The 26,644-nt window shown below is 42.4% G+C and overlaps 1 protein-coding gene across 1 annotated transcript; it reads left to right on the top strand.

Moving 5' to 3' along the window:
- Positions 1 to 4,241: 4,241 nt before the first annotated feature.
- DSCC1 (DNA replication and sister chromatid cohesion 1) lies at positions 4,242 to 26,523 on the top strand. The gene is made up of 9 exons (XM_003903107.3): positions 4,242 to 4,637; positions 7,016 to 7,184; positions 9,991 to 10,125; positions 13,400 to 13,490; positions 16,712 to 16,850; positions 17,626 to 17,678; positions 18,524 to 18,678; positions 22,045 to 22,193; positions 25,472 to 26,523. Exons 1-9 carry the CDS (start codon positions 4,465 to 4,467, stop codon positions 25,578 to 25,580), a joined length of 1,173 nt encoding a protein of 390 aa, XP_003903156.1. The 5' UTR covers positions 4,242 to 4,464; the 3' UTR covers positions 25,581 to 26,523.
- The last annotated feature ends 121 nt before the right edge of the window (positions 26,524 to 26,644 follow it).

Genomic DNA, 26,644 nt, shown 5'->3' with positions numbered 1-26,644 from the left:
GACCTAATGTGAGGGGCTGCCAAATAATATGTCATTCCAAATGGCACCGACATTTGGGAAGCAGGGAAATGATCTCTGATCTCTGATTGACTCTTTTCTGTGAATTATCTCCCATTACTGTGAAGATAGTGTATTTGCCATAAAGTCATGTGGTTTTTGCTCTATTCTGCCTCCTTGAGTGCTAACTCTTCTATTTGATGATTTTAGATGTCTCTATTTTGTGCTATTGGATATACACAAATGATGATTCTCTCTTCGGCTTTATATTTGAGAAGCCCTGTGTACCAGCTGTTCTGTGTTCTCTCCCTAACTCCAGAGATTGTGGGGAGGGAGTAAGGCCATACCTTGAATAGGGAGGTTTAGTGGTAGTTTGTCTTCTGGGAGCTCATGCTCCCCACCGCTGCATGATTCATTAGCTGCAAGGTGGGGAGGGGGCACATTTCTCTGCCTATCCAAGACCATTTCCCACTGCTTTAGCTTACAAAGTTACTGCTAGCTCATTGTAGCTGGACACGAGGGAACTACCAGCTTAGCTGCTCAATCAACCTGATACTTGCCCTAGGGCCATCACTCACTTCTTGTACCTAGGCTTTGAGTTTCCCTGACCTTTATTCACTTTACCCGGCTGTACCAATTGTTAACATTTTGCCCCACTTTTTCTATCATTTTCTTTATCGTTCTAAAACCAAATATCTGATATTGAAACTTACATGTCTATATAAGAAAGTATAAAAAGTAGATTTCCAAAATATAGAACAGGCCAGGCACTGTAGCTCATGCCTGTAATCCCTGCACTTAGGGGAGGCTGAGGCGGGTGGATCACTTGAGTCCCGGAGTTGGAGACCAGCCTGGCCAACATGGCAAAACCCCATCTCTACCAAAAAAAAAAAAAAAAAAAAAATACAAAAATTAGCCAGGCACAATGGTGCCCATGCCTGTAGTCCTGGCTACTTGGGAGGCTGAGGTGAAAAGACAGCTTGAGCCTGGGAGGCAGAAGTTACAGTCAGTCGAGATGGAGCCACTGCACTCAAACCTGGGCAACAGAGTGAGATCCTGTCTCAAAAGAAAGAAAAGAAAAAGAAAAGAAATAAAATAAGGAAAGAAAGAAAAAAAAATCTGGGATGGGGTAGGGGTGAGGGGATCTTATCAAGGAAATCATATAATAAAACTTCCCAGAACTGAAGAATAATATAAGTGTCCATTATTGAGAGAGCCTGGCACAGGCCTGAAAAGAACTATGAAGAAACCATTAGCAGCTCCAGCCCACTGCTGCTATCCAGGAATATGAGTCCCACGTTGAGAGATATCCTGATTTTTTTAAAAAAGATGAAAAACCAAAATGTTAATGAAAACTCTTCTAATTTATAAATGAGCTGGGCACGGTGGCTCACACCTGTAATCCCAGCACTTTAGGAGGCTGAGATGGGCGGATCACCATCACCTGAGGTCAGGAGTTCGAGACCAGCCTGGCCAATATGGCGAAAACCCGTCTTTACTAACCATACAAACGTTAGCCGGGCATGGGGCACACACCTGTAATTCCAGCTATTTGGGAGCCTGAGGCACGACGATCACTTGAACCCAGAAGGCAGAAGTGAGCCGAGATCGCACCACTGCACTCCAGCCTGGGTAACACAGCCAGACTCCATCTCAAATAATAATAATAATTTGTAAATGATGGCTGAAATTAAACATGCCTGGCCACACAAGCATGAAAGTAGGGAAGGACAGGGCCATCTGTAGGTTTGACTATCTTGTGTGTGAAGACTACTCAGGGCCATGGAGTCTGGAAAGGCAGAACGAACACAGAGCACAGAAAACCAGAAGCCAGTGGAGGTTTGAGTATGAGCTTTGACAGGAGAGGGAGGCGTTGGTGACCTGTGAGCATAGTGTAATGTCATTAGATAACTTAAGGTTCAGAAAATTAATCTGATTGTGGTATAGAGATGGATGGGCAGTGGGAAGGGGGATGAAAAGCAGGAAAATCTGTTAGAGAGTCACAGTAATAAGAATGAGGACCCAAACCAAGGCTACATTTTCATTTTCAGTTTTTGGAATGCCTGGAAGTCACTGTGTTCCTTTGTTTTTTTTTTTTTTTTTTGAGACAGAGACTCACTCTGGAGTGCAGTGGCACAATCTCCGCCCACTGCAACCTCCGTCTCCTGGGTTCAAACGATTCTCCTGTCTCAGCTTCCAGAGTAGCTGGGATTACAGATGCCTGCCACCATGCCTGGCTATTTTTTTTGTACTTTTAGTAGAGACGGGGTTTCGCCATGTTGGCCAGGCTGGTCTCGAACTCCTGACCTCAGGTGATCTGACCACCTCAGCCTCCCAAAGTGTTGGCATTACAGGCGTGAGCCACTGTGCCCGACTGTCCCTGTGCTCTTTATCGAATAAAAAAGAAGAGAAGAGATGAAAAGAAAAGGAAAAAAGTTGCATACATGATTCTATAATATGAACTATGATTTAGTAAATAAAATTCTCATTTCATGCCATGAAACACAATATATAAGCAATATAATCAAGAGTACAGTGTCAATGAGTACGGAATCAATTTTAACTGATTCCGTTCTCATGAACAGAACTTTTGAAATTTATTATAACTGTTTATTTTTTTACCTGATAAAGAATATTTTTTTCCTCCTACCAGATGAATGATTAAGCCAGCTTCAATCATTTTTTGAAAAGGTACAGAAAATTTCTTACTTTAGAAAAACGTATTAACATAATTTTAAAGAATGAATAAATAAAAACTATCATCATTTTATCTTATGAGAGGAACCCAGGTCCAACTCCCTGCCAGAATATCAAATTAATGGCAATAATTTCATATCACTAATTGGAAATTAAATTCATAATGAATTAATACATAAAAACAAAAAGAACTGCTGCCATTTATTAAGCAGCCATGCATTTTAGAATGTAGGTCTTATCTCCTTTTTTATCGATAAGGAAGTTGTACTCAGAGAAATTAGGTAAATTGCCTTAGGTCACACAGTTCTGAAAAGAGTTGGGATTCCCAGCCATGCCTGTCTGATGTAAATGTCAGGGTTCTAGTTGACACTGCTTCTAGTTGCAGGGAATGTTTCCCATTTAATAGAGCAACTACAACGGTTGATTCTCTTCAATAATAACTTCTCATCAGGCAACCACTTTCACTTTCAGGATTTCATTCCACCGAATTCCTATGCATTCAGATGTTTTAAAAGAGGCTAGTGAAGAAGTAGGTCACATGAACCAACCTTTCCACCACCAGTGAAAGCACTGCCCAGACTCCTGGGATGACCTACTCTGGTATTTTCATATCATTTTACCCAAGAGTTGAAAAAAATGCCTGCTCACATCCTTTGAATTCAACACCTTACCCACCACTTTCTTTCACTTCAAGCAAGGTCTGATTTGCACTAACTAGTAGGAGGTCACCATCTGTAAAGTGATTTCTCCCAGACTATTTTAGCTCTCAGGGACAGCCAGGGCCCTAAATGAGTCTGTAAGCACCTCTAGGAAAGTTTACACATTATGCTGTTGCAAGCAATCCATGTATGTGAGCATAGTGAAAACCTTTTCTCTTAAAACTCTTAATACTGAAGTTCCCCAAACCTTTGGAAAATGTGCAAGTCACAGATGCTCCTGTGACTTGTGTTTTTCCCTTCGGGTGCGTCCTCAACCTTGGTTAAATCAACCTCTATTGAACGAGACCTGCATCAGTCACTTTTTGGTTAACACTAGGTATTCAACGAATAGACTAGTCTCGCCGTTGTCTCCAGATATGATGGTGCCCTGGCCCAAAGAAGTGAGATACTCCCCGGGGCCTGGCTCCCAAGCATGGGTTATTTGCACAAAACCCCGCAGGAAGCTTTTGGAGCCACAGTCGACTAAGCTGGAGTCAGACTCTGTTACCTCCTGGCTCTGCCATCACGAGCAAGGAGCCTGCTTCCTCACTAGCAAAAGGTAATGACCAAGGGACCACCTTACAGGGTTGTGGCAACGGGCTCATGGAATTATACGTGCCAAGTGGTTATCACAGTGCCCGCCACTGGCGGAAGATGAGACAAAGTGGACGGCGAGGAAATGGGAGCATCGGCTGGAAACCAGGGCTGGAGATAGGATGGGGGGCGGGCAAGGGCACAGCGGAAAGGGTGGGCGAGGGATCCGTGTCCCAACTCGCCGGGTCGCAGCTCTGCCCTGCGAGCTTCCGCCGAGACCGCCCCCCGGGAAGCCGCGTTTCCTTCCTGCAGTCGCGGTACAGCGTGGGGCACGGAGGGGCTCACGCACCCAGGAGCGCGCAGGCCTTCCCGAGGGCGAGCCCGCAGCGCGCTCCGCCCCGGAAACACGCCCACTGCCGCCTTGGCGGGCTTTCGAAACGTTCAGGTTTCCTAGCGTCCCGCTGCTTGGGAACTTATTTCTTGCCTGCCAAGCCCGCCGCCACCCGGGCGCGGCGGCACTCCTAGACCCGGCGCTGCGATGAAGAGGACCCGCGAGGAGGTGGATGCGACGCTGCAGATCGCCAAGCTGAACGCGGCCGAACTGCTGCCAGCGGTGCACTGCCTGGGCTTCGGCCCGGGGGCCAGCGCCGGCGACTTCTGCCTGCTGGAGCTGGAGCCCACGCTGTGCCAGCAGCTGGAGGATGGACACAGGTGAGCCCTGGACACACCGCGCCCCCAGCCTCGGGCCGGCCACGTTATTTTCTAACCGGGGAAACTCGGGATGAGGAAACGGCCAGAGAGATGCACTGACTTGGCGGGGGGCTCATAGCCTATTCCTGAGGAGTCCACGCCTCCCGTGGGCAGTCCAGTTAGCTGCACTGCGGTGATGAGTAGCACTGGTCCAGCTGACTTTGGAGGCGTGTGTCAGCGAGAGCAGGTCAGGAAATACTAATACAACCTCAGTGAAGTTTTTGAAGAGTTACCGGTGATTACAGGGACTCTACAGGACACCGGTCATTCTACCTTAAAATACAGTGGTGATATCCAATATTTATAGAATTCTTGCCTTCCACTTATATTTATTTTACTCAGACGATAGATAGGAAGTGTTGGGAATCAGCTTACAGACTTGGTAATTGGGTGAGACCCCCACCCACCCCAAAGCAAACTTGCTCAGTAGGGATCTGAAGCTGTTTCTAATTCCAGGTCAGAAACAAAGTTGCTGCAAGATGATTGATTAAAAGTCGAAGTTGAGGTAGTTTTTTTAAAGCAGTCTTGAGAAGTCTAGAGAATCGTTGTATCCCTCCACCCTGTGCAGTCCCAACTCCTGCAAAATAGGAAGCTCCAGCTTGATTCTCTTCTGCACAATTGGTCCTCCGACACCTATATTTTATTAGGCTATTTTTTTCTCTTTTTTCTTAATGGAATCCTTTAGGCTCTTTCAATTTTCGAACTTTGCCCACCAAAGAGTATTAGAGTAAACTGGCCATTCTTCAGATACTTACTATATACCTCAAAGTACCTTTAACAGAACTGAAAGAACTTCACTCGTCTGTTTCCATCCCAGCTCAGTTGGTGGAGAGTTGCGAAAGGAACTCAGGTGTGAGGGCTTTCTGTCGGTCCAGTTCTAGTTAATCCAGCTGGCAAAAACAAACAAACAAACAAAGGCCCTGGAAACGTGTGTTTTTAATTTTGGGGTGTAGGGAGGGATGGTATAAACAAAATATTTCAAAGTGGGGGTGGTGCAGTTAGACAAATAAATGTTAAAGACTAGGTACTTGGGCCTATCAAGCATTTATTAGCGCTGGGAATCTAAAAAACCTTTTATTCTTTTCACTTAAATGAAGACTTAGTCAAAAATAAATACACAGTCTGCTATTTCTGGTTTCTTATTATTTATTCAAAATAAACGAGTTGCGCACAGGAGTATTAAATACTTTACAGACAAGGAAAACTGCTAGAACCAACTCCCCTGTCGTTGCCATCATCTTTGTCTTTAGTCCTTCCTTTTCCTCCTCTTCACCTTCATCCTTTCCCTCTTCCTTCTTTTTTCTTTATCATTTTTTTGGGAAGAGGGTGGTGGGAACAGGGTCTTACTCTTGTCAGCCAGGCTGCAGTGGAGTGGCACAATCATGGCTCACTGCATGATGGTACAGTGACTACTCGGGCTCAGGTGATCCTCCCACCAGCTTCCTGAGTAGCTGAGACTTCAGATGTGCACCACTACACCCAGCTAACTTAAAATTTTTTCTTTTGTAGAGATGGGGTCTTGCTCTGTTTCTCAGGCTGGTCTCAAACTCCTGCTCTCAAGCGATCTTCTGGCCTCAGCCCCCCCTAAAGTGCTAGGATTACAGGCATGAGCCACGGTGTCCTTGCTTTTCTTCAGCGGTGACAAAATCCCTTTGTCAAAGTCTTTGGTTTAGTCCAGTTTGTAAACATATCCTTTTCATATTTTTCATTCACCACTGCATCCTTTTTTTCATAAGGTCCCAATTTTTTTGCAACACAACTTATGGTTGGGCCAGGATGTGCTGCTTTGATTGTGAGGGAATACTCAGAACAAAGCAAGGACGACACTTGGGTGGTACCAGAAGCAGCAGCTTGGTCTTTCTCGGGGAGCTTGTTAGAAATACAGGACCCTGGGTCCCATCCCAGACCCACTGAATCCCACTTTGCTTTTAAACAACATTCTTTAAGATGCCTATGCATACATGGGAGAAGTACACTTTAGCATGTTGTAGAAAATTGTGACAGCTTGACTGAGGCTTCGGGATGCTTTGTCTTATGTTCTTTCCAGCAGTTTGCACAAAGATGCCATGTAGTGCCATTTGTCCCCTTGGCCTCTATGGATCTGTCTTGCCCATCTTTAGTTATTTTTCCTTAATGAGGCTCTGGGTGGGCCGTCTGTGTGGCTCTCACTTAGCCCAATGCTTGCTGTGTGGAATCCATCTTTGTGCTAGCAGGGGGCAGAGGCAGCATCAAAACTTAATTCTAAGTTCTGTAAGCCTAGAGGGTTTGAGAACTGTTTCTAATGAAAATGTCTACTGGAATGTCAATAAATCATGTATTTTCCCCCCATTTTGCTACAGTCTTGTGATTCGTGGTGATAAAGACGAGCAAGCTGTGCTGTGCAGTAAAGACAAAACATACGACTTGAAGATAGCAGACACTTCCAATATGTTGCTTTTCATTCCTGGTTGTAAAACTCCAGACCAGCTGAAGAAGGAAGATTCACACTGTAACATTATTCACACTGAGGTGCTCTTTTCTGTACTCTGATTTATAAAAGTCTGAGAATGAAAACAGATATGGTAATTTGGTCTTTAAAAACTTTACATGTAAAATCTATAATCAGGGAGAATCTAAGAAGTTCTTCAAAGAAATTTGAATTTCTCAGCATTTTGCTTGTTTGTTGCTTGTTTGTTGGAGTCTTGTGAACTTGTCTGATTTTTCCTATTTTGATTTTCAAGTCCCAGACAATTTGATCTTTTTTCTATAATGTGCAAAGTTTGTTATTCAATGACTCATTCTAAAAATCCTACTTATTTTTAGTAGATTTTGCTGTGGATATGTTTTGAAAGGAGACTCCCTCAAACCATAACTGGTTCATTTGATAATATTTATGAGGAGGAGAAATGAAGAAATTTGAGCCAGGTGTGGTGGCTCACGCCTGTAATCCTAGCACTTTGGGAGGCCAAGGTGGGGAGATTGCCAGAGCTCAGGAGTTTGAGACTAGTCTGGGCAACACAGTAAAACTCTGTCTCTACTAAAATACAAAAAATTAGCCAGGCGTGGTGGCATACACCTGTAATCCAAGCTACTTGGAAGGCTGAGGCAGGAGAATTGCTTGAACCCAGGAGGCAGAGGTTGCAGAGAGCTGAGATCATGCCACTGCACTCTAGCCTGGGCGATAGAGCGAGACTCTGTCTCCAAAAAAGAAATGAAGAAATTTGAGTTTTTGAAGGAAGTGTGTTTCTTAGCTTTGAAGTTGGTTTAGTTCATTAATATCCATCACCAAGTATAATAAATTTTTAATTATCTTGGAGAATATTGATGGCAGTAACCAAACAAATCTCCATTCTGTCTGTTACATATATAACAATCCAAGCATAGCCCTTATTTCTTTGAGAATGACTTTAGGCCAACTATATCCTTAAATACAGAGTTGGAGAGGAACGAAGGGAAAATGCTGGGAAGCTTCAGTGATTCATGTGATGTTACTAGAACAGAGGAACATCCAGTAAATACACTAGGTTGGTTTTTATAGGGTTTTAAGTCTTTCATTGTAATTAACTAAAAATATTGGCAGTTCATCCTATTGTAAAAAAGTAATTTTTCCATCACTTATGTGTTCTGTAGGTGTTTTTGTGAGGGCATAATAATGTCTATAAGAATCTTTGAGCTCTTGCTTGTTATGGAAATTCTATGTACTGAGATTGGCTAAAACTTCAGGATCTGCTAACCAAAGCCATAATCGTGATTGAAACTCAGATGCTTAAAGGGTTACATAAGAAATAGGCTGGGGTTGATAAATGGTGGTAGATACCCAGGAGTAACAGGGAGTGGTTGGGTCTGCTGCAGATGGCAAAGCACAATCCCCAAGTAGGTGGACGGCCACTACTCAGCTGCCTTGTGGGAAAGTAGGCCCAGCATTGCTAGACTTATTTTTTCTAAGTAATTCTTGAAATTGAGATTTTTGGGGTGAAATCTAATTTTTTTAATGTTGGCATCTAATTGAAACACTATGCCAAACCTCCCCCAGCACACAAAAAGCATACCACAATATCTGTGTATTGGATGTAGCCAGAAGGCTGCCATTTTTTTGTTTTGCTTTGTTTTTCCTGAGATGATCATAAAACAGCAAACCACTTTTAACTATGGATAAAATCAGTCTGTCAGATTTGGTCCTTAAGCTCTTCTTTGGGAGGCCTTAGATTCAGCAACATCTCCTTCAGGCTCTAGGCCTCATCTTGTCAATCAAGCCTTATCCTAGTTTGAAAGTAGAAGCATCCCCTGTCCTTCCATTTCAGAGTTGGAGGGCATCCCAAAGGTAATCCAGTTTAGCCTTTTTTTTTTTCTTTTATGAAACACTTTTTTTTTTTTTTTGAGATGGAGTCTGGCTCTGTTGCCGAGGCTGGAGTGCAGTGGCCGGATCTCGGCTCACTGCAAGCTCCGCCTCCCGGGTTTACGCCATTCTCCTGCCTCAGCCTCCCGAGTAGCTGGGACTACAGGCGCCCGCCACCTCGCCCGGCTAGATTTTTTTGTATTTTTTTAGTAGAGACGGGGTTTCACCATGTTAGCCAGGATGGTCTCGATCTCCTGACCTCGTGATCCGCCTGTCTCGGCCTCCCAAAGTGCTGGGATTACAGGCTTGAGCCACCGCGCCCGGCCTGAAACACTTACTGAGCAACTACTCAGTGCTAGGAACTAGGCAAGTCCTGTAGGTGCAGGCAAGGATAACAGATACTCATCCATTCTCTGGCCTCTTATCAAATGGATTTTGAGTGGTAGGCTCTCACCATTTCACAAATCAAACAGAGGAATTAGCTACAGTTCTAAACAGTACAAAGGTCTTGCATTAAACAGAAATCTCTCCTTTAACTTTTGCCTCATTTTGACATGAGCAACACACTCCCTCTTCCCTTTAACGTCCCTATTTGAAGACTATGATAATACCTTTCCTCTATTTTCTGCTTTTTTTTTTTTTTTTGCCTAAGTATACTCATTTTTAGTTGTTTCCACCTGGTTTGGAGAATTGTCACCATCCTGGTCATTTTTTCTGGACATACTCTAGTTTTCAGAGTATATTTGAGATGTAACACTCAATTATTGATTCTTACAATGTTGACAGTATCTTATTAAGGGGATCTGAAAAGATGGTCTTGAGGATGCCCATCCATCTAGTCGAGATGGCTGGAAAAATACCTTCCTGATACAAAGCAGAATGCCTTGGAGCTTCCTTTTCTCAGTACTTGTTGAGGGGGCAGATTAATAAGTTGGAATTTTATATGAAATTTTCCTTTAGAATGGCCCCTAAAAGGTTATGATATATTATAATTTCCAGATCTTCGGTTTTTCTAATAATTATTGGGAATTAAGAAGATGTAGACCTAAGTTAAAGAAGCTAAAGAAACTTTTGATGGAAAATCCGTATGAAGGACCTGACAGTCAAAAAGAGAAGGATTCAAATAGCTCAAAAGTAAGACTCTTATTTTCACTTTTTTTATTTGGAATTTAACAACTATAATCAAAGGCACTCAATGGTCACATTCTTTTTAAAATTTATGTTATATAGCTGTTAAATGCTTGTGTTAAAAGAAGTTACAAAATTTCAAGCATACCCCAAAACAGACAGAGTAGTATAATGACCCCCATATATTCATCATTCACTTGAACAATTAATGTCCTGTCAGTCTTGTTTCTTCTATCCCCTTTCTATCCTTCCATCTTTTTAATTTTTCCAGAGTATTTTAAGGCAGATCCTATATATCATAATGCCATTTATATAGCTAAAAGCTTCTCATATTCTTAACTTTGAAATAATAGTTTTTTAGAGGTAAAAATTTTTTTTATTTAATTAAAAATATGACTAGATGCTCTTGAGAGGGGCATAATGGAAGATATTCTTACTCCAGTGTCAAAATTAACTAATTCCTGAAAGTATGGAAAAATATAAACAAAGTAAAAAACAGTTTTAAAGTGTTTTTTTTTTTTTTTTTTTGAGACGGAGTCTTGCTTTGTCGCCCAGGCTGGAGTGCAGTGGTGCGATCTCGGCTCACTGCAAGCACCGCCTCCTGGGTTTAGGCCATCCTCCTGCCTCAGCCTCCCGTGTAGCTGGGACTACAGGCGCCCGCCACCACGCCCGGCTAATTTTTTTGTATTTTCAGTAGAGACGGGGTTTCACCGTGTTCGCCAGGATGGTCTCCATCTCCTGACCTCGTGATCCGCCCGCCTCGGCCTCCCAAAGTGCTGGGATTACAGGCGTGAGCCACTGCGCCCGGCCAGTTTTAAAGTTTTTAATGTAAAAATGACAGAACTCTGCTGGTATATGAAGACCATGTTTATACTAGAAGTTCCCTTTTTTTCCAATGGGCTCTTTCTAAAACTTTTTTTGGTAACAGCTTTATTGAGATATAATACACATACCAAACAATTCACCAATTTTAAAGTGTGCAATTGAATACTTTTTAGTACATTCACAGAGTTGTGAAACCATTACCACCATCACGTTTAGAACATTTTTATAACCCCAGAAAGAAACCCTGTAGCCTTTAGCTGTCACCTTCCAGTACCACTTTCTTCTTTCCCCTTTCCCCTTAGCTCTAGGCTACCACTAATAAACTTTATATATATATATGCCTATTCTGGACATTTCATATAAATGGAATCATATAATATGTGGCCTTTTCTGACCGGCTTCTTTCACTTAGCCTAATCATTTCAAGGTTCATTTATGTTGTAGCATGTATCAGTGTTTTGTTTTGTTTTGTTTGCAGATGGAGTTTCGCTCTTCTTGTCCAGGCTGGAGTGCAATGGCACAATCTTGGCTCACTGCAACCTCCACCTCCTGGGTTCAAGTGATTTTCCTGCCTCAGCCTTCCGAATAGCTGGGATTACAGGTGCACGCCACCATGCCCAGCTAATTTTTTACTTTTAGTAGAGATGGGGTTTCACCATGTTGGCCAGGCTAGTCTTGGGACTCCTGACCTCAGGTGATCTGCCCGCCTCAGCCTCCCAAAGTGGTGGGATAACAGGCATGAGCCACCACGCCCGGCTGCAGTGTTTTATTCCTTTTGTTGCTGAATAATATCTCATTTTATGGACATACCCATATTTTATTCATTCACTTGTCAGCTAATAGACATTTGTGTAACTTCTACTTCTTGGTTATTATGAATAATGCTTCTGTGAACATTCATGTACGAGATTTTATGTGGACCTATGTTTTCATTTTTCTTGGGTATGTACCTAGGAGTGGAATTGATGGGTCATGTGGTGACTCTGTATAAGCTTTCAAGCTGCCATACTGTCTTCCAGAGTGGCTGCACTAGTTTCCATTGATGTTGAACACCTCACGGACTTATTGACGATTTGTATATCTTTGGAGAAATGCCTATTCAGTTTCTTTGCCTGATTTTTAGTTATTTGTCTTTTTATTACTGAGTTGTAAGCACATTCTTTAGATAGTCTAGATACAAGTCCTTTATCAGATATATTATTCGCAAATATTTTCTCCCATTTTGTGGGCTGTCTTTTGACTTTCTTGCTTTTTTTTATTGCAGTAAAATATACATAACATAAAATTTAACATTTTTGGGGTTGGGGGCAGTGGTTCACACCTGTAATCCCAGCAATTTAGGAGGCCAGGGTGGGAGTATTGCTTGAGCCCAGGAGTTTGGGACCATTGTGGGCAACACAGCAAGAACCTGTCTCTACAAAAAATTTAAAAATTAGCTGGGCATAGTTGCATACCTCTAGTCCCAGGATGAGGTGAGAGAATCACCTGAGCCTAGGAGGTTGGGGCTGCAAGTGAGCCATGATCACACCACTGCAGTCCAGCCTGGTGACAGCATGAGACCTTGTATTAAAAAAAAAAAAAAAAGAGGCCGGGCGGGGTGGTTCACGCCTGTAGTCCCAGCACTTTGGGGGACCAAGGCAGGCAGATCACCTGAAGCCGGCAGTTCGAGACCAGCCTGACCAACATATAGAAACCCCGTCTCTACTAAAAATACAAAATTTGCCGGGCGTGGTGGCGCATGCCTATAATCCCAGCTACTTGGGAGGCTGAGGCAGGAGAATCACTTGAACCTGGGAGGCGGAGGTTGCGGTGAGCTGAGATCGTGCCATTCCACTCCAGCCTGGGCAACAAGAGCAAAACTCCATCTCAAAAAAAGAAAAAAAGAAAAAATAAAATTTACCATTTTAAAGTATACAGTTCAGTAGCATCAAGTACATTCATAGTGGTATGCAGTCTTTATTTAGCACCATCCATCTCTATAACTTTTTCATTTTCTCAAACTGAAACTCTGTGCTTGTTAAACAATAACTCCTGTTTCTGCGTCCCCTCAGCCCCTGGCAACCACCATTCTACTTCCTGTCTCTGAATTTCACTGCTTTTAATACCTCAGATAAGGGGAATCATACAGTATTTGTCCTTTTGTGGTGATAATGTTTTGAAGTACAAAAGTTTATTATTTCGGTGATGTTCAGTTGATCTACTTTTTCTTTTGTTGCTTGGTTTTTGGTGTCATTTAACAAGCCATCACCAAATCCAGTGTCATGAAGATTTACCTCTTTGTTTTCTAAGATATCCATTGATTTTGTGTAGAAATCATTATACATTAAGAAAAGAAACTGAGCTACTACATAAATATTGCCTTAATCTGTTCATGTATTTATTCCCCAATATTCAGCAAGAAATCTAAAAACAAAATATTCTTCAAAGGTCTTAAAATATTTTTTTCTTTTTGCAGTATACGACTGAAGATTTGCTTGATCAAATTCAGGCAAGTGAGGAAGAAATAATGACCCAATTGCAAGTTCTAAATGCCTGTGAGATTGGAGGTAGTGTTACTACTATTATAACAATGATGACATTGGCCATCATAAGGGAGAGAAGTTTTTGGACATCTTCACCCTACTGCATATAGTTTATTTAATATTCTTTTGGGTTTAAGGATGGTGTCATTTGGGCCGGGCGCAGTGGCTTACGCCTGTAATCCCAGCACTTTGGGAAGCTGAGGCGGGTGGATCACTTGAGGCCAGGAGTTTGAGACCAGCCTGGCCAACATGGTGAAACCCTGTCTCCGTGAAAATACAAAATTAGCTGGGTGTGGTGGTGCATCCCTGTAATTCCAGCTACTTGGGAGGCTGAGGCACGAGAGTTGCTTGAACCTGGGAGGCAAAGGTTGCAGAGAGCTGAGATGGTACCACTGTACTTTAGCTTGGGCATCAGAGTGAAACTCTGTCTAAAAAAAGAAAAGATGGTAATATTTGTCTTTCTCGTTGTGGGATAGAGACTACATGTGATCATCTTTACATAAGGTCAGTCTGCTACCAGTGACTTTAATCACACTTTGACTCCTTCCAATTTTTTTGAATTAAATGGTAAAGGAAGAACCATGTTTGATTAAGAAAGGTCCAGGCTGGGCGCGGTGGCTCAAACCTGTAATCCCAGCACTTTGGGAGGCCGAGGCTGGCCGATCACAAGGTCAGGAGTTCGAGACCAGCCTAGCCAACCTGGTGAAACTCCATCTCTACTAAAAATACAAAAATTAACCAGGCGTGTTGGTGGGCGCCTGTAATCCCAGCTACTCGGGAGGCTGAGGCAGGAGAATCCCTTGAAACTGGAAGGCGGAGGTTGTAATGAGTGGAGATCGCATCACTGCCCTCCAGCCTGGGTGAAAGAGTGAAACTCCGTCAAATAAATAAATAAATAAAGTCCTTAGACATCAAATAGTCTAATCCTTTATTTTTTATAAATGGTAAGGAAACTAAGGCCTAGGAAGGGCAACTAACTTGTCCAGGGTACATGTGGAGTTAGTGACAGCATATGGCATATAACCCAGGTCCTTGAACTAGCAAAATTAATTTTTTTTTTTTTTTTGGATGGAATCTCACTCTGTCACCCAGGCTGGAGTAAAGTGGCGTGATCTCGGCTCACTGCAGCCTCCGCCTCGTGGGTTCAAGTGATTCTCATGCCTCAACCTCCTGAGTAGCTGGGGTTACAGGCACGTGCCACAACATCCAGCTAATTTTTGTGTTTTTGGTAGAGATGGGGTTTTGCCATGTTAGCCAGGCTGGTCTTGAACCCCTCACTTCAGGTTCCTGCCTTGGTCTTCCAGCGTGCTGGAATTACAGGGGTGAGCCATGGTGCCCGGCCCTAAAGCTTTTTTTTTTTTTTTTTAAAAAGGCAGATGAAACTATGCATTTTAATGCAGCCCTTTGCATTATTAACAGCATGGGGATGGATACAATTTCTGTAGGGGGATGCATAGGTTACTTCTCGCTTTCTTCCTCAGTTTTACATCACACAATCCATTTTTTAAATGTTGCCTTTATGTTTTCAGAGTAAGACTAGAAACATTCTCCCTTAGAAATGGTGGATGTATACTTTTCTTTCTCTGGGGTGGTGGTCCTGCCATCAGTTATAAAATGGCATTTCATGGCCAGGCATAGTGGCTCATGCCTGTAGTCCCAGCCCTTTTGAGGCCGAGGCAAGTGGACCACCTGAGGTCAGGAATTCGAGACCAGCCTGGCCAACATGGCGAAACCCTGTCTAGTAAAAATACAAAAAACTTGGCTGGGCATGTTGGCGCATGCCTAGAGTCCCAGCTACTCAGGAGGCTAAGGCAGGAGAATCACTTGAACCCGGGAGGTGGAGGTTGCAGTGAGCTGAGATCATGCCACTACACTCCAGGCTGGGCAACAGAGTGAGACTCCATCACAAATAAATAATAAATAAATAAAATGGCATGTCATAATCTCTCACAGGAATAGGAAGGGGATCTTTATGATGCCCAGCCCTTAACTTGGCCCTCATCCACCTTGTACCTCAGAGTCTATCATCTCTTTGGTGAGCCGGACTTCTTTATGAGTACAGAAATGCCTCTGCAAGATAGCTGTGATGAGAGTTATAACCATGGTAGTGCAGCACAGCAGAGATGATCATGAATAGTGAACCTATGACCTTTCCCTCATTTGTATGATACTCTAATGAAATGACTGTACCAACTGCAGATTTCCTAATTTCTGTTTAGAATGACAAGATTATTGTGAGATAGTTGAATGTCAAAGCACTGGAGAGAAGGGTGCCATGCTATGTGCCTTTAATATCCCAGCTACTCTGTAGGCTGAGGCGGGAGGATCATTTGAGCACAGGAGTTTAAGACCAGCTTGGGCAAGAGTAAGACCCCATCTCTAAGGAAAAAAAAAAAAAAAAAAGAAGAAAGAAAGCACTTGAGAAAAGCTAGTCATATGTAAAGTACTCTTGAAAAACAACTTGATCTCCCTGAAGACACAATTTAAAATGATTGGGAGAAAAGCTTAAAAAGAAGCACTGTTTACAGAAAGTGAATAGTTTTTTTGTTTTTTTTTTTTTTTTTTTTTTTTTTTGGAGACAGTCTCACCATTGCCCAGGCTGGAGTGCAGTGGTGTAATCGTGGCTCACTGCAACCTTGGCCTCCCAGGTTCAAGCAATTCTCATGCCTCAGCCTCCTGAGCAGCTGGGATTACAGGTGTGTGCCACCGTGCCCAGCTAAGTTTTTGTATTTTTAGTAGAGATGGGGTTTCACTGTGTTGGCCAGGCTGGTCTCAAACTCCTGGCCTCAGGATCCCAAAGTGCTGGGATTACAGGAGTGAGCCAGCACACCCAGCCTATTGTCTCATTTTTGCAGTGGGCAAGAGTATGCTGCGACTTTATCAATCTATTAGCTAGTTTACATAAAATGTTCTTTGGGCCAGGCACAGTGGCTCATGCCTGTAATCCCAGCATTTTGGGAGGCCGAGGTGGGCTGCTCATGTGAGGTCGAAAGTTCAAGACCAGCCTGGCCAACATGGTAGACCCCTGTTTGTACTAAAAATACAAAAATTAGCCAGGCATGATAGTGCATGCCTGTAGTCCCAGCTACTTCGGAGGTTGAGATGGGAGAATTGCTTGAACTCAGGAGGTGGAGGTTGTAATGAGCTGAGATCACGCTACTGTACTCAGCTTGGGTGAAAGAGTTGAGACCCTGCCTTAAAAAAAAAAAAAGTTCTTTGGTAAATATAACTTATGCAATTTGTAGGTTATTGGAGGATTCTTGAATTTGATTATGAGATGAAACTTCTGAATCATGTAACTCAGCTTGTGGATTCCGAATCATGGTCTTTTAGCAAAGTTCCTTTGAATACATGCCTTCAGGAACTTGGACCATTGGAGCCAGAGTAAGTATTTTAATTTCTTGTCTACCCAGATTTCCTTAAGGGGAAGGGAGTTCTTTTACAGATTGGAATTAAACCCAGGGCATAAACTACAATAGTTATATTTTGGTATCTTTGAGAAATGTTTAAAATTACAACCAAAGAAGATTTGGGAATTTTGGTCACTGGGGTGAATACATGTGCATTATCTTGTTTGTTTTTGGCCATAAAAATATAAAGAAATAGGCCGGGCGCAGTGGCTCACGCCTGTAATTCCAGCACTTTGGAAGGACAAGGTGGGTGGATCACGAGGTCGGGAGATCGCGACTGTCCTGGCCAACATCGTGACACCCAGTCTCTACTAAAAAATACAAAAATCAGCTGGGCATGCTGGTGCTTGCCTGTAGTCCCAGCTGCTTGGGAGGCCGAGGCAGGAGAATCGCTTGAACTCCAGAAGTGGAGGTTGCAGTGAGCCGAGATCGTACTCCTGCACTCTCAAAACAAATAAATAAAAATAAATAATAATAAATAAAGTAAGGAAATAATATGTTTGAGCTATTTTATAATAATAAACGTATGCTTACATAATTGATGTTAAAATGTTTAGCATGGGGCCTGGCACATAGTAGCTACTCAGTATATTTTAGTTCCTACTTTAAATAAAATATTATTTGGCAACCAAAATCACGTAGTATTTGAAATATCAAATTTCCTTCTTAATTTTGAGTTGGCAGTGGAGTTAAAATATAGTGCATAAAAATGCTTATAACTTTTCAAATGGGTATTTTAAATTTTTCAGGGAAATGATAGAACACTGTCTTAAATGTTATGGGAAGAAATATGTAGATGAAGGTAAGATTTGGAAAATATTCTCATTTAACTCTTACATGTTAAAACTGGCATACCTTTCTAAAGCCTGTTGGTGTTAAAAATAAGAACTCTGGCTGGGTGCAGTGGCTCACACCTATAATCCCAGCACTTTGGGAGGCTGAGGTGGGTGGATCACTTGAGCCCAGGATTTCGACACCAGCTTGGAGAACATGATAAAACGCTGTCTCCACAAAAAAATACAAAAATTAGCTAGGTGTGGCAGGACAGGCCTGTAGTCCCAGCTACTCAGGAATCTGAGGTGGGAGGATCACCTGAGCCTGGGAAGGTCGAGGCTACAGTGAGCCTTGATTGTGCCACTGCTCTCTGGCCTGGGCGACAGAGTGAGACCTTCTCAAAAAAAAAAAAAAAAAAAAAGGCCGGCACAGTGGCTCACGCCCGTAATCCCAGCACTTTGGAAGGCCAAGGTGAGCAGATCACCTGAGGTGTGAGGAGTTCGAGACAAGCCTGGCCAACATGGTGAAAACCCATCTCTAATAAAAATAAAAAAAAATTAGCCAGGCGTGGTGGCGCACACCTGTAATCCCAGCTTCTTGGGAGGCTGGGACAGGATAATCACTTGAACCCAGGAGGTGGAGGTTGCAGTGAGCCGAGATCACGCCCAGGCTGGAGTGCATTGGCGTGATAGATAGAGCGAGACTCTATCTCAAAAAAAAAAAAAAAAAAAAAAAGAAAAACGAACTACGGGGTTGTGGAAGTGAGTTTAGGTGTATAATTCCTTTCAAGAAACTGCAGTAAAAAAAGGAAATGTTAGTATAGTATTTAATTATAAGATGATAATTTGAAACTATCTGATACCGTTTCCTCAGGCGAAGTGTATTTTGAGTTGGATGCTGATAAAATATGCAGAGCAACAGCACAAATGCTACTTCAGAATGCAGTGAAATTCAATCTCGCTGAGTTTCAAGAAGTGTGGCAGCAGAGTGTTCCTGAAGGAATGATGACTAGTCTTGATCAGCTTAAGGTAATAGCAATAGACATTTCCACCTTACTTCAACAGTTGATTAATTACTAGGTGAATGATACTTGAGTTGGAGCTGAATTTGCAACCAATTTCTTTTCCTAGACACCCATTAGGAGTGCATGTATATCCAATCCATCACATAGTCCTTAAAACCCAATAAAGTATTGGAGTATACTTAACATATTATAAACTACACCTTTAAAATATTTTTAACAATTTTAGTAAGTTGCTCTCACTACAATACAGTTTTAGAACATATCTATCACCTCTGTAAGATGGCTTGGGTCCATTTCCTCTTAATCCCTCTTCCTACTCAGTGTATCTCATTTTGTTCCATTTCTCACTGTTTCTAGCACCCCTCTCCTAGTCCAGACTACCTTGATTTTCTGCCTCTAAACAGCAATAGCATCCCTAGGCAGGCCCCTTGCACTTTTACTTTTGCTCCCTTCCAATCAGTTCTCTGTGGTGCTACTAGAATGATCTTTTAAAAATGCCAGTCAGACCAAGTGTGGTGGCTCACGCCTGTAATCCCAGCACTTTGAGAGGCCAAGGCAGGCAGACCACCTGAGGTCAGGAGTTCAAGACCAGCCTGGTCAACACGGCCAAAGCCCGTCTCTACTAAGCATACAAAAATTAGCCAGGTGTGGTGGCGGGCACCTGTAATCCCAGTTACTCGAGAGGCTGAGGCAGGAGAATCCCTTGAACCTGGGAGGCGGGGGCTGCAGTGAGCCGAGTTCATGCCAGTGTGCTCTAGCCTGGGTGACAGCGAGACTCTGTCTCAAAAAAAAAAAAAAAAAAAAAGTAATAAATAAATAAATAAATGCCAGTCAGATCAGATGAATGTCCTGCTTAAATCACTTTATTTATTTATTTAGTTTTGAGACTGAGTCTCATTCTGTCACCCAGGCTGGAGTACAGTGGCTCAATCTCAGCTCACTGCAACCCCCGCCTCCTGGGTTTCAGGGATTCTCCTGCCTCAGGCTCCCAAGTAGCTGGGATTACAGGCACCCACCACCACACCCAGCTAATTTTTGTATGTTTGGTAGAGAGGGTTTCGCCATGTTGGTCAGGCTGGTCTCGAACTCCTGACCTCAGGAGATTCGCCCACCTTGGCCTCCCAAAGTGCTGGGATTATAGGTGTGAGCCACTGCACCTGGCCTTAAATCAGTTTAATGGTTGCCTATTGCACTCAGGATTAAAAAAACTCAGAATTCATGTCTTGGCCTATAAAGGCCCTTCAGGATCACCTTCATAGCTTCATCTCTGGCTACTTTCCCTTCTGCTCACTGCATACCAACCCTCTTTCAGGTTTTCAAGATCATCAAGCTCTCACCTACCTTAGGACCTTCAAACAAAGCTTTTTGTTCTAGAATGATACTCTAATTTCATCTGATCACCTCCTGCTCATCTGAGTCACTTCATCAAGGAGGCCTTCCTTCATTCTCCGCTTGAAGCAAAGGCCTCTGGTTTTACTCTTCGATAGCACGCTATGCTTTCCTTCATGGCACTCTCCCCTTAGCTTGGAAAAATGTTTATGTGGTTCACCACTCTCTACTTTGATGGCATTTTGTTTGCTGTTGCTTGCTAGTATGTAGCATACTGCTTGGCATGTGGTGTATACTCGGTAAATATACCGTTAGTTAAATGTAAAGATTTGCTTGGTATTTATGGAGTTCTATGTCGAGGCACCATGCTAGGTGCTCAGGAGAAAATGTCATACAAGGTGTCATCATGGTGCTTAGCCTGGGGACTCGCAATGGGGGATGGACACATATTACATGCATAAATCTGTTCTTACAATGCAGAGTGATCTACGCCACAGGAAAGGCGTGCACACGATGTTATGAGAGCAAAGAAAAGGGGCTTAGCTATCAGACTGGTCGATCACGGGTGACTTTCTGAAGGAACAGACGTTTTAGCTGCTGAGTGGAAAGATGAACTGTTGCTCTCTAGATGGCAGGAAGGCCAGAGGTGGAAATCTGGGACAGCATGGTCAAAGTTGGGGGGCAAATAAAAACTGAGGCACTGTTGTAGGGATGCATGGGCTGGAGTAAAGGATGCTTGTGAGGTAAGGACACTGTGGACTGCGCTAAGGAATTTCAATTCTATCTAGAAAGCTCTTTGAGGCCACTGAGTGACATTAGTTAGAGGGGTTACCTCATCAGGAACTCATCAGTTTGGCCTTTTGAAAAGAATACTATGACAGTAAAGAAGATGGACAGATGGAAGGTTGTGGTTAGATTTGAAAAAGGATTACTGTGCAGGCCGTCAACACATATGTTCGCAACTAAGAGAGTACTGGTCAAAGAGATAGGTAATGGGGGAATGGATAGAGGAATCCTGAAGTCTTAACATCTATTATATAGACTTCAGTGACCACATAGGTGTGGGGTTTGACTAATGGAATCAAAGCTGATGCCTAGGTTTCCTGTTTTCCTAGGATAGTGGAACTAGAGCAGGTTTGGATGATAAACGAGTTCATGTATAGATTTGGATACAGAGGTCTGGGACTCAAAAGAGACATCTGAGCTGAAGATACAAATATTATAGTCATTAGCAAGTAAGTGGTGGCTTAGGCTACAGGTTTAGATGAGGTTACTCAATAGAGTGACAGTGAAGCAAGTAGACTGGTTGGGATGGAAGCCTCAGGGAGCTACAACATCAAGTTATGAGGAAAATAAGACTGTGATGTCAGGGATGGAGAGAGATTTAAAGAAGAAGGAGTAATCAACAGTAACGAAGAAAATAGAGGGCTAGGGACTGGGCACAGTGGCTCACACCTGTAATCCCAGCACTTTGGGAGGCTGAGGAGGGTGGATCACTTGAGGCCAGGAGTTCAAGACCAGCCTGACCTACATGGTGAAACCCCGTCTCTACTAAAAATATAAAAATTAGTTGGATGTGGTGGCCTGTACCTGTAGTCACAGCTACTCAGGAGGTGGAGTCAGGAGACTCTCTTGAACCCAGGAGGCAGAGGTTGCAGTGAGCCAAGACTGCGCCACTGCACTCCAGCCTAGGTGACAGAGCAAGACTCTGTCTCAAAAAGAAAACAGAAGGCTAACACGGTGAATCCAAGAAAAGGGCCCACTGGATTTGGCAATGACAGGTTACTGGTGACCTTTAGAACCAGAGCTGTCTTGATAAACTGCTGGTGGTAGAAGCCAGATTGCAGAGGAGGAAAGAAGTCACTGCTTAAAGGAGCTCTTTGTAAGAAAAAGGCTATTGTAAATCTCTGGATAGTTTAAGTTCCGTGTAGCTGACATTTTGAATATCTTGAGCTAAGCTAAACCTAAAGGTAAAAGAATGAGTCATGTTTAAACATTACAACATTACTTTAACTGCTCTGTTTCTTCTCATTTCTTGTAGGGTTTAGCGCTGGTGGATAGACACTCGAGACCAGAAATCATATTTTTGCTGAAAGTAGATGATTTACCTGAGGATAATCAGGAACGTTTTAATAGCCTTTTCTCTCTAAGGGAGAAGTGGACAGAAGAAGATATTGCCCCATATATTCAGTAAGTAATTTATTAAAGACGGATTTTGAGGGTTGTTCTTTTTACGGTGAGTGGCACAGCATTTTAGATTTATGATTGGAACACAATTTTCTTGAGTATTCCCTGAGGATACTGCTTCCCTAGAAACTCTTAGGTGGTGGCTGTCTTCTCTGTCCTCCACAATTACTGCTTCTGGAGGTGGAATATGTGTTATCTCTGTTCCTCACTATTGCTTCTAAAACCACTTCTTTGCTCTCATTCCTGGAAAACTGTCCCTTTTGAGGGACAAAACACATATCCCACTATGACTCTAAGGCCAACACCCCTCTCTGATTGCCACCTCATGCCTTACTTTATTTAACATTTTGGGAGAGGCCAGATTGCAGTAGAACACGTTAGCCCCAAAGTTACTTCTTACAAAATCCTGAGTCCCCTAATGCTTGAAATCAACTAACACTACAACTTTGTCACTGTGTCACACCTCTCAGGTGTTCTTTCTTCTCTTTACCCAGCTCGAATCCCGTGGCCAATCTTCTTAGCTCTTACTGTCTACACTTTACTCCTGTGGCCCTCTCTCCCTCTTGCCATATCTGTCTGGCAAAAAGCTAAAAAGATTAAACCCAACTTTCTGCTTACTCTGTGCCTACACATGGCCAGCTAAAACTTTCTGGAGAATACTACACAATGAAGCTGCCAGTCTTGCTTAAGAACCTAGTGGTACTTAGAACGGCCCCTCGCCAGGCATGATTTCCTCATGGAACTTCTCTACCCTTGGAGCTTCTTCTACATCTTCTTTTCCTTTTTCATACCAGCAGTACCCTCTGTTTCCTTTTATGATCTTATTTGTTTCAGAACATAGAAGCAGTGCGGCCAGAACAACCTTCTTTCTCACTGCCAAATCGGCCAACCTCCTCATGTGTACACCTACTTCCTTTGCAGTCCTGTGTAGTGTATGAATTTTCCATGCTCCTAAGTCCAGTCCTTCTGCAGTAGGTCCATCTCCTCTGCCTTCTTAAAGACTTGGATCCCCGAGTTACCCCTTTCACCCCTTGTGTTATTATGTCTCCCTCTTCTGGATCAACCCCACCAGCATACAAAATTCTGTAATATTGCCCATCTTGAAAGACAACAATAGCAACCTATTGGACCCCATGTCCTTTGCTCTCCTTCATAAGAAAATGTCTTTTACAAGTTTCCTATACTCACTCTATGCTTTTCACCTCCCATTCTTTCCTTTACTCAATGACATCTTCTTAATCCAATGACATCCGTCTTTCTACACTCAATGTTTAATCATTTGTCCTTGATTACTTGACTTAGCACTCTGACAGTGTCTGCTTCCTCCTACTTGAAACACAAGTTTCTCCCCTCTTCCTTGGATGAGAGGGGAGAAAACCATCTCTTTTGTTGATGTCTCCCTTTTCTTCTCAATCTTTAAATGTTGGAGTGCTCCAGGTCTATTTTTCGGCCATCTTCTCTTCTGTTTATACTTTTCCTTTGGTGCCCTCATCTAGGCCTGGAAACAAATTTAACGACTTCCTAATTTCATCTTCATACTTGCCCTTTTCCCTGAAGTCCAGATTCCTATATCTAGTTGCCTAATTCACCTTTCCAGTTGGAGATCCAATAGGAATTTCAAGCTTAACATGTTCATAACAGAATCGTTGCTTCTCCCTCGGCCTTACCCCGCTTCATCAACACAGTTAACAGCACCACTACTAATCCAGTTACTTAAACCAAAGTCTAGGAATCATCCCTGTCCTTTCCTTCCCCTACCTTCTGGTTCAAACTATGAGCAAACCCTGATGGATCATCTTGTACCTGCCTCTGAATTGCTCTCCCTATTCTATTTTTGCCCCCTTCCCCTTTTTCCTTCTTATACTGTTTAAATATTCAAGTGACAATATAATGAAACCTCCATATATCTACTGCTCAGCTTCCATAATCATCAACTCATTGGCTCCTTTATTTATTTATTTATTTATTTGAGATGGCGTCTCACTCTGTTGCCCAGGTTGGAGTGCAGTGGTGTGATCTTGGCTCACTGCAAACTCTGCCTCCTGAGTTCAAGCGATTCTCCTGCCTTAGCCTCCAGAGTAGCTGGGACTACTGGCGTGCACTACTGTACCCGGCTAATTTTTGTGTTTTTAGTAGAGACAGGGTTTCACTATGTTGGCCAGGCTGGTCTCAAACTCCTGACCTCAAGTAATCTGCCCACTTTGGCCTCCTAAAGTGCTGGGATTACAGGCGTGAGCTACCATGCCCAGCCACGTCCATTATTTAAAACTTACATCACGTTGTACTTTTCCATTAATTAAAACACTCTTAGTGTTTTAATTATGTAATCTTCCCATTACATGTAGAATTAAGTCACAATTCTTTTTCCCTGTGCTTCAAGGTTCTACATGATCTAGCTGTTGCCCCTTCTCCAGCTCATGTCCTCCTATTCCTCCCTCTCCTCGTTATGTTCCAGTCATAATCTTCTTCTCTTTGAGGTACAGAAGAGGAAACCAAAGTTCAGGAAGCATTGGTAACCTAGACAAGTTCACACAGGTACCCTGTATCCAGGTTCTCTGACTCTAGGCCCTGCTGTATAGGCCTCACTACTGCTTGTATTTCTAATTTAGAGGCTGTGTGATATAATAGAAATAGCATAGACTTTGAAGTTATACAAACCTGGTGGCAGAATTTGACTCTGTCATTTATTACTTGTCTGAGCCATAGTTCCTTATATCTAACATACGGTGAAATAATACATTACTCCTAGTTTTTGTTTTTTGCTTTTTTTTGGTTTTTTGAGACAGAGTCTCACACCGTCGCCCAGGCTGGAGTGTAGTGGCGCGATCTCCGCTCACTGCAACCTCCGCCTCCTGGGTTGAAGCAATTCTCCTGCCCCAGCCTCCCAAGTAGCTGGAATTACAGGCACCCACCACCACGCCCTGCTATTTTTTTTCTCTTTTTAGTAGAGACAGGGTTTCACTATGTTGGCCAGGCTGTTCTTGAACTCCTGACCTTGTGATCTGCCCACATCGGCCTCCCAAAGTGCTGGGATTACAGGCATGAGCCACCCACCTGGCCTACTCCTACTTTTATTGTGTGGGTTAAATGAGATAATACATGTAATGTACTTAATTTAATTAAAACTTAGAACCACTTCCCACCCTATCTCTCCCACAAACATCTACACTTATGTTTGTTGAGAAGACAGATTCGGGGGAGAGAGATAAAATATGTACATAATACTGTATCATAATATGTTGCCTAAAATATTCATTTTTTTTTTTTTATTGTTCCTACAGAGATTTGTGTGGAGAGAAGCAGACCATAGGTGCATTACTCACTAAATATTCTCGTTCTTCGATGCAAAATGGTGTTAAAGTATATAATTCGAGAAGACCCATTTCTTAAAAGAACAACAGTTTTTCCTTCGGGACTCAAGTTGCTTTATAAAGTTGCTGGATACAAGAAAAATAACTTGTACTTTTATATCTGACTTTTAAAAACCTAGTTTTCTAAGGCCTTTTCCTCCTCATGTTAAGCATTTTGAAACTACTGTTGTTATTTCTTAAATGTTATAGGATGTAGCTTTCAAATTATATTTGTACTATGTACACAGTGTAAACAAGGACAAAAGAAAGTATTGTTTCCTATGTTATGTCTGAGGTCTCTGTGATTTATTTAAAGTTTGGCTTTTTATTTTTAAAGTGTCATTTCTTTATTTAGGATTTGATGTTCTAATCATTAATACATTTTAAGTTTTCCAGAGAACTAAATAGTAATAGTTTCATAGAAGAGAATTCTTTATTCACTTAAATATCATTTCTCAAGTGAGTGAGTTCCCCTCTACTTTTACCCTTCTACCCAAACTGGAAGCCACTAGGTGCTATCAATTATTTATATTCGTTGTTTACATCCATGAAATTGGCTGAATAATTACTCCTCTGCCTGGCGTAGACATGCACTTTGGGGAAAAAATGGGTTTATCATCCTATAATGAAGAATACTGGCACAGGCAGTGCTCACTCGAAAACTTCAAGTAATTTCTAGTTGGTTTTGGAATGCTTGTTAAAGTTCCTTTATAGCTTTATTTTCCTGATTTGTTTTGGTTTAGATCAAAGTGCAAATTAATTTTAACTTAGCTAATGAACTGGTCACCAGGACAGTTGGAGGGGGTACAGGCCAAGGTTAAATGGTCCAAGTTTCAAAAATGTTAATGGATAATCCATAATTAATTAAACAAGGTTTAACTGTTACTGAAGTTTACAAGTTTTTATTGTCACGAACATGAAATACAAACACAATGGCTTTGAAATGTCTTTTAATAAATGTTTCTGCATTTATATGGATTATATGATATATATACATACACAGTCTATATATCGATGTGTAGTCTATTTATTTATTTATTTTGAGATGGAGTCTCGCTTTGTCGCCCAGGCTGGAGTGCAGTGGCATGATCTCAGCTCACTGCA

This window comes from Papio anubis, chromosome 8 (genome assembly GCF_008728515.1).
Source record: "Papio anubis isolate 15944 chromosome 8, Panubis1.0, whole genome shotgun sequence".
Lineage (NCBI taxonomy): Eukaryota > Metazoa > Chordata > Mammalia > Primates > Cercopithecidae > Papio > Papio anubis.
This window is presented reverse-complemented; position numbering and strand designations above follow the sequence as displayed.

Coding starts and splice junctions, on each gene's coding strand:
- DSCC1 (XM_003903107.3), top strand. CDS start 4,465: ATGAAGAGGACCCGCGAGGAGGTGGATGCGACGCTGCAGATCGCCAAG. Junction 13,491..16,711: donor AAATGCCTGTGAGATTGGAG/GTAGTGTTACTA, acceptor TGCAATTTGTAG/GTTATTGGAGGATTCTTGAA. Junction 17,679..18,523: donor GAAGAAATATGTAGATGAAG/GTAAGATTTGGA, acceptor CCGTTTCCTCAG/GCGAAGTGTATTTTGAGTTG.